Below are 8,199 nucleotides of genomic sequence, written 5' to 3'. Positions count from 1 at the left end.
CGGAGTAGCTTTCTTCTCTACTACAATATAATGTAGCGGGTTATTTTTGCACTCGTTTCAGCAAATAATTAAATTTTCCTGTTAACCAAAAATAAGATAAAATGCAGGGGTTTCATAGTCGAGAGAGAGAGAGAGAGAGTACATATGTTGATCCAAATCAAATCACTCAAATAGCAAGTACAAACAAATTTTAGTTGAACCCATTCAATGTGAGAACAGTGAATGGACCATCACAAAACATTTGGATTACCTCCTGCCTGATGTAGGTATATAGGCATCATTCAGCAGTATCATAGGATGCATATGGAAGACATAAAGAAGAATGAAAGATGTGTATGAGTACTGTACATGCAAATCAATCAATAAGAAATCCATTAAGAGTACAAAATCTTATCTGATTGAATTGTATGATACCAACAATTAGGGCAAAAGCTCCAAACAGCATGCTTCCAGGAATTCCAACAACCCACTTCTCATTTTTCATTACAATTGGATATAAAAAATCCACAGTTAGGTCATAGACAATCTGATTTTTGAACCACAACCCCGTCATCTTCTATAGCATAGGGAGCTTGGCTGGCACAAAATCTAGTCGAAACCAATGTCAAAATCCTGACCATTCCCAGTTACTCATAGGCTTCATTGCCATGTATGACCACCTACATGCCCCATTGGCACTTGAATTCTCCCAGTGCAAGAAACCAAACCTAGAATGACATGCAAATATTACTCCATTAAGGTAATCAACCCAATGAATTTTGACCAAACAAAAAAAAAATACTATAATATTTTGCTTACCATACCAATATAGATAACCTGACACAAGCTCCTAGCATATATACTGCCACAAGATCAAGGAAAGTTGCTTGAACACACTAAATAAAAAGGAACAAGTAAATGCGCTACTTCGTGTGCTGGCCAAATTGAATAGGAATGACAGTGTGGACCATCAACATACCTGAGGTTAAATCGAGATAAGTGGTAGTGTTCCTACCCTGTCCTCCGGCCAAATGGTGTCTGATCTTCCTGTGTTAATTTATAAATAAAGCATCATCCGTGTTGTGATCAATGATATCAGAAATCAAGACGACACTCAGCACACATACATAATAATAAAATTTTCATTTTAGAAAAAACCTGTAGCATTTGTTGACAAATCCATTGCATTCTTGATTGACTTCCAAGAGCTTGTTGTCCAAAATGGCTCTGTATACATGAACATTGTTGTTTAAAGGTCATCGGAATGCAAATCACCTTGTGAGCACAACAATTAACACAGGTAATAATGCTAAATGTCAAAAGAGAAAAAATTAACAAATTTTCATATGGCGAACCAAAGTAAGTAATGCATGTACAAATTCAAACAGCCACATTATGGACCTGCAATGTAGTGCCAGACTGCATCGGGTTGCCAAGATGATGCTGGTGGTTACTTTGTAGTCCATAATGGCTGCTAAACGCTAAGTCATTTTGGTTAACTTCTTCCTGAATAAAAATTACCATGATAAAATGAGAATGGACATCCGATAAACAGCAAATTAACAGAAAGGAAAACTAAAACAAAATCTTAAAGGTAATCTTATGCATAATTTGTCAAAACCATTAACCACCATTATATCAATCACTCCATGCGTCCTATCATGAGTGCCAAAATGTGAAGCAGTCGATGAAGATTGAAACATATTGCTCTGATTTCCATCAGCTGATGCCCTTAAGGAGTCCTATTACGAGTAAAAATTGGATTAAAAAATAGACAATAAACAAAATACAAGAAAACACTACAGTAGTTGAGTACCGTTTTGCCATTTGACCCGTTTAGTGGTTCTATTTCAGGCTCTTTTCTTTTTTTGGGAGGGCGCCCCCTTCGCTTAGCTGGAACAGAACTGGGGGTCTTATCACCATCTACAATACCCACCTGCGATGCTGCATGATTCTCATCACTTCCAGTCAACCTAGTTACAGATGACACAAGCCTACTATGCAAATCTTGAAATATGTTCTCATCTAGCAGAGATCTTTCTACTTCTCTAACTAACTTCAACGTAAGCTGGTACTTCTCATCAGACACCATGCCAACTTCAACAAGTCGAAGGCAATGCTTGGAGAGAGAATCATATTGCTCAATATGTTTATTGCCATAAATATCTTTCGAGGAACATTCCAAAGCATACAACAGTTTGAAATCCTTTCTCCAACGATTGAGGATGTACTGCGATGGAACTTCATAGACTTGTTGCAAACTGAAAACTGATAATGCATGTCTGCATAATATTCCTGTAAATTGGAAGAAACCACAAATACATTGAACCTCAAATTCACCGACATGATACAATACCTCATAATACTTGTCATGGTTTCTTTCATCACCTCCTGTATAAGTGCACTCCCTCACCTCAAATGTAGAGATTGATCCATCTACCTTTAGTAGTGAAACCTGACAATAGATAGTTGCCTTTAGCTCATGCTGAAACTTTTCAAACATGCTAAGCGTATAAATCTTGGAAAGCTGCTGCTCCATATGAGATTCGGATACGGTAAGCCGGCTATTGTGGAATGAGTCAAAATCTGCTTTCGCCTCTAACTCATACTTAGTTCGTAAAACCATTTCGTAATTTTCTAAAAAGTTCTGTAAAGAAGTTTCTGGATATATGAGCTCTTCAAAAAAGGGTCTTACACTGTCTTCCTGTAGTGCAGTGGACAACCCTGCCCAAAACATGTCCTTCAGATAAACAGGGGCCCAAATTTTCCGATTTTCATATAACAAATTTAGCCATTCGTTACCTTCAAGCCCATATGTTTTAGTCAGATTCCTCCAGCCTTCTTCAAATTCATCAACTTTTAAAGAACCATATATTACTTCATTCATGGCTTTATGAATTGTCTTCCACTCTGTATGATCCCTCAATTTCTCTGGAATACTTCCAGTTATATCTGACAAGCACATCCGATGACGCGCTTCTGGTAAAACTTTAGCAACAACATCTTGAATTTCCTTGGACTGATCAGTGATTATTACATTTGGAGCGCGCTCTAACATACATGTCAACCATGCCTTAAATAACCACAAGTAGTTTCCAGGAGTTTCATCTGCAAGCAAACCACAACCTAACAACACCAACTGACCGTGACTGTTTGATCCAACAAATAAGACAAGGGGAATGTTGTACTTATTTCTTAAATAAGTTGAATCAAAGTAAACAACATCACCATAATACTGATATGCTGATCTCGACCTAGAATCAGCCCAGAACACATTCCTTAGATGGCCTTCCATATCTAAATCCAGCAAGTAAAAGAAGCTTGGGTTCTTGGTCTGCATCTGTGAAAAAAATTCATGTAGAGCTTCCTTGTCACCTTCAGAGAGCTTCAACTGTCCCTCTTCAATAGAGTTTAAGAATTCCATACCAACATATGGTAAGTGCTCACGTCCAGCAGCTCGCACAGCAAGATCTTTGGTAGCACCACTGGACATATTCTTATAGCATCTGTAGAGGTGGGCTTCTGATGGATTAAGTTCATGATTGTGTTCAAGTTTAGCTTCCACTACATGCAACAACCCGTCACCCCATAACTTAGCGATAAATGCAGCTTCACAGTTTGTCTTCATTGATGGCCTCGATTGATGGTAGCATGCTTTTGTCTGTGCCTTTCCCTCCTTACTGCACACAAGTACAAGCCTTCGACAAAGTCCATATGTTGTAAATGATGACTTTTTTATAGTAACACCAAATCCAACACGCATTGCATATCGTTTATAGAATGTAACAGCTTCTCCATAAGAGTTGAACACCATCCCCACCCGAGGGATTCCATCATCTCCTCCGATCACTCCCTGAACATCAAGTTCAGCCTTGTCCATTTTTCCCACACTATCATCTTCATCATGAATAACCAGTTCTTTAGTCTGATCGATTTTCCCTTCATCGACAGTGTCAGCTGTGATACTCTGAGAAGTTCAAAAAGGTTCAATCTAAGTTGAATGAAACATAAGGAACTTATTTAGTAAATTGTAGATCAATTGGCATCCAAGAGAGATAAACTCATGCATACCAATTTTTACCTACCTGAGATTCTTCATTTTCTCCCATAGCTCTATCATTAGCTCCATCCTCATCATGTCTTTCATCTATAAAATTAGCACCATCTTTTAAAATTATTTCACCTCCCTTACCCCCCATTTCCATGACTGAACAATCAAAAACACAGGAATCCCCTCAAACCTGAAAAATAACCTAAAGTAAGCATCTAAAACATCAAATAAATTAACCATGAAGCAGCATGAAGAAAGGGGAAAGGACGGATAAGTTTTACATCAAACTCAATATTTGCAAGATAGGTTTGAGTAATACCATCATCATCATCATTGCCATCATTTGAAAAAAAAAATTTAAAACTTCTTAGCAATCAAAAAAAGGAAGAACCACCTCACAATTATATGAACATTTTATAACTGAATAACCTGAAGATTTAGTTTGGAGCTGTATCTATATCTTTAGTTATATTTATGTTGAATATGAAGAAGGCAATGAACTACAACTTTTCATGAAAGTAGCCTCCTCTCAATCATAATGACCATGCTGTTGGCATCTACCACTAACGCAGCAAAAAGACCCAAACCCAATATATTGGTTACAATCTTTGCTTAAACAAGGAAATCGCTTACGACTATATAATTAACACAAATACCAAAGCCGTGGCATTTGGTCTCAAGCTAACCCTAGATCATCTCTGCTTACAGAAAATAACACAAGAAATTATTTTTATCACCTAAAATTCAAGGAACAGGTGAGAGATCGAGACTAAATACTGGAGAATTGCGCCAGCTAACAAGATCATGCGTCAAAATCGAATTCCGAAGCCTAAAAGCCGTGGTAAAAGGGGGAGCGAAGAAACAGAACCTCGGATCGGAGCAAAAGAGCGTGAAGGGGCAAGCGTTCCTGGTCTTCTGCGATAGACTCTTCCTCGATCGAGGAGCAGAGTTGGAAGAGGGAAGGGATTTAGGGTTCGTCGCAGCGAGAACGAGAGACGAGAGGAGGGGGAAGGGGGAAGGTGATGGGAGGGCTGTTATCGCACCCAGTCTCGAGCACCCGTATTTCTCACCCAGTTGGGTCGGGACTTGGGAGATCATGGGTGTGGCTGTGGGGTGCCATTAGTACTTCCGGATTTAGATGACGAACCCGCCTACCCATACGAAAGACGGGGCCCACCTAACTGGAGTTGGGCCCCCACTGACATCTGCGTGGGTCCCTCTTCTCTCGTCTTTTCTTTTTTTCGAACACCAGCTGGCAAATTTGCACATATATAAATATAATATTAGTCCAAAATAAGTTATTGTTTTTTATTTATTTTCTTCAAATTTAATTTAACAAATTATCAAAAGCTTGTGTATATCAACAAATAGTGGTAAATCTACTTTCAATGATATTAATATCCTTTCAAAACCACTAATAATTATAAGAATATTATATATACGTTAGATGTATAAAAATCTTTTAACTCAAACTAATTAATACAAACTAAAACTAATCACAATTAGCTTACATTTTCTGGATGAATATGTGAACATTAGTATTTGAAGGAAAATAATACTACGCTATATCTAAACTGATGTAAAGATCATAATGTGATGTGCTATCAAAATTTATAAGAAATACTAATCACCCGGCGACTGCGGCGCCCACCACACGCACCCGCTTATGGATTTGGCAGCCATTCGGGCCACGGTGGGACAAGCAGACGGACGACAAGCGATATGACATTTGCCCCACTTAAAACCATGACCTGAAGGTTAACCACGTCAGAACAGATGATCATTAAAGCCGGACGACAAGCATCTAACATCGGAACAGATGAATCAGCCAAATAACCATGCCAAAAATGAAAAAAGATGATCATTAAAACAAAATTATGAACATGACGAGTGGAAGAATCTATTGAGGATGTTAAAAGAGTCAAAAAGACAAGACGATTATGATTTTGATGTTAAAAGAAGAAAACAAAAAGATGCCAGGGAATACAACATTACTGATTTCCACTAAATACTTTTCCAAGCCATAAAAAGCTAAAAAGTCTGGCAAAACTAGTTTAATTGATGTCATCCATGCTTGACATGGACCACCACAAGCTCATCCCTCTTAGTTCAGCTTATCAATGAGCTCATTGATGTGATCTTCACGGTTGCCTGCATCGCCACCCTCCTTGTAGAGCTTTTTCTTCATCTGTAATCTGCGTTCTGGGCATTTAAGCTTGAATGGCCACAGGAAGCTGGTAACCTCCTTGAAATGTGATCCCACTGTGGCGATCTCATGCACGACATCTTCAAGACAGATGATACCATACTTCCCAAGTGCCTATTTCACACACAACAAATATTAACAAGTGTATAAACTTCTGGTTCGGTAACAAATACCAAGAAGACGAGAAGAAAGTGACAAAACAAAGAAGCAGATAATGAAAGCAGAAGAGCTGTCTTGCATTCAAGTCTCACAATGAGAATGTCGGCTCGGTGACCTGGTGCAGGCTTCTGCTAGATTTCCCATAATTTATTGACAATTGATATGCTGGTAAGTTAAGATGGAAGGCCTTAGCCTATCATACTGGAGATAAAAAATCATGGACTGGAGACCCTACAAGTCAATTAATGCTGCTGCATGGTCAGATATTTTGACTACACAACAAAATTGGCTGCTGAGCTGTGGCTGGCTGGAAATTTGCTGTAGTGTAGTCGAGGTCACCACCAGAAGTTTATCTCCAGAAATTAATCAAGGTCCTAAAAGTTGTATCATTTATATGCCTGGAATGAAGCAGTAATCAAGTGTCGATATGCACAAAAGCCCAGGCATTAAGACAAAAGACAGAAAAAAAAAAAAAGTGGCACTAAGCCATGACCACCATGCTATGTCCATCTTAGAAGAAAGAACTCCCTAAGATAACAGAATAACTGAAGATCAAGAGTCTTTATACACAAAAGGATCAGTAGGGTATAGAAGTGCAAAAAGATATCTCCCATTCACTAAAGAGTCATGTGCAGCTTTCTGAATGTTAATAACCAGATCAAGCTTAGGTTTCCACTGGAATATCTATCCTAAGTATTTCCAAGAGCTTCATTTTATTGCATAACTTTCTTTACTTCAAGGATATGCAGAGAAGTTACTATGACAGGTACACCTCCAGAAAGAAAACACTGCAAACTACCATGTAGCAACACATTTTATCATGTCTGAAACAAACCAAAGAAAATGAAGTAAAAAACTGTCCATGTGCAATGCTAAAGACATGAACATTCTCAATGTGAACTAAGAAATAAATTTGCACATGAAACTACTAAGTATCTCATACAATGACAGAAATTTGCACTTTAGTTGCTCAAATATGACAGAAAATCTAAAGTAGTATTAGCAATATCTTGACCACCATCATACCTGCTCAATGACGTTGTTGTCAGTAAGAGGAGTCCTCTCCTTTTCTATATTTCCACAGCCCTTCTTGTAAACAAGCTCCCTCACACTTTTCAAAGTAGGATAACTATAAAGTTGAAACCAAACAAATTAGAAGAAAAAAGAACAGTTTAGGTTAGAATTAAGTTTTGCATAATTACCCATAAGTAATGAACGGTTCTACGGTCAGAAGCATTCTCAAATTTGCTTCATTGGCTTTCAGAAATACACCACTTAAGATATGTCTCAACCGCAACTTATTTAAGATTTGTCTTGTCCGGGGATGCATATCCTTTGATCTGAATTCAAGGTAACATTTGAGCAGATAAAAAAACATCCAAGAAGGTTAAACATGAAGTTCAAGAACAGAAAAAAGCAGGATCACATGATATCTAACTCACCCATGTATGCGAATAACGAAAAGTAACTTAGACTTTATGGCATCATTGGAAGATTTCCGTAGCTTTAGCCTCTGCTTCATGCGAACAAAGTCCAGCTCCTACGTATTTATGGTCTCATTAGGTCCAAAATTGAGAACTGACCCTTCTTATATATAAGCCAGTTAGATTAACTACAGAACTTATCTACAAACAGATATTAATTGAACTGCATGAAAATCCAGAGTGCTGGAAGGCACATATCTAACTGACTTCACTACATCACAAAGTATAAGCCACAGCAACCAAGGTCAAGAGATACCCATGAGAACATGGTAGATATCTGCCACCAAGGAATAACACAGCAAGTCACACCCCTTTCATCA

The 8,199-nt window shown here is 38.1% G+C and overlaps 1 protein-coding gene and 1 pseudogene across 7 annotated transcripts; both read right to left on the bottom strand.

Annotated features, from left to right (window-relative positions):
* Positions 1–336: 336 nt before the first annotated feature.
* Positions 337–5,118, bottom strand: LOC135631814 (protein FAR1-RELATED SEQUENCE 6-like). 6 transcript variants are annotated; one of them, XM_065139770.1, is made up of 9 exons: positions 4,899–5,118; positions 4,065–4,220; positions 1,796–3,946; positions 1,611–1,721; positions 1,381–1,485; positions 1,107–1,206; positions 959–1,026; positions 799–875; positions 337–707 (listed from the first exon to the last, which is right to left on the bottom strand). In XM_065139770.1, coding segments are annotated over exons 2-7 (2,589 nt in total). In that variant the 5' UTR covers positions 4,185–4,220; positions 4,899–5,118; the 3' UTR covers positions 337–707; positions 799–875; positions 959–1,024. The 6 variants fall into 6 exon arrangements, with proteins under 6 accessions (XP_064995842.1, XP_064995843.1, XP_064995839.1 ...); XM_065139771.1 differs by having other exon boundaries at positions 799–841; XM_065139767.1 differs by having other exon boundaries at positions 1,138–1,206.
* Positions 5,119–5,940: 822 nt separating this feature from the next.
* LOC103972857 (ribosomal protein L7 pseudogene) lies at positions 5,941–7,935 on the bottom strand (annotated as a pseudogene). Its single transcript, NR_166110.1, is given in 4 exon segments — positions 5,941–6,350; positions 7,422–7,524; positions 7,598–7,735; positions 7,838–7,935. The product of NR_166110.1 is annotated as a ribosomal protein L7 pseudogene (transcript).
* Between the last annotated feature and the right edge of the window lie 264 nt (positions 7,936–8,199).

This window comes from Musa acuminata, chromosome BXJ3-2 (genome assembly GCF_036884655.1).
Source record: "Musa acuminata AAA Group cultivar baxijiao chromosome BXJ3-2, Cavendish_Baxijiao_AAA, whole genome shotgun sequence".
Taxonomy (NCBI): Eukaryota; Viridiplantae; Streptophyta; class Magnoliopsida; order Zingiberales; family Musaceae; genus Musa; species Musa acuminata.
Note: the sequence above shows the minus strand (reverse complement) of the source record. Positions and strands in the feature narration are given on the sequence as shown.

What these genes read in the sequence shown, in the direction of transcription:
- LOC135631814 (XM_065139767.1), bottom strand. Translation starts at nt 4,184, where the DNA reads ATGGAAATGGGGGGTAAGGGAGGTGAAATAATTTTAAAAGATGGTGCT. An exon ending in GAGAAAATGAAGAATCTCAG is followed by an intron (nt 3,947 to 4,064) that starts GTAGGTAAAAAT and finishes TGAACTTCTCAG; the next exon opens with AGTATCACAGCTGACACTGT. An exon ending in TTTGTCAACAAATGCTACAG is followed by an intron (nt 1,027 to 1,137) that starts GTTTTTTCTAAA and finishes AAATTAACACAG; the next exon opens with GAAGATCAGACACCATTTGG.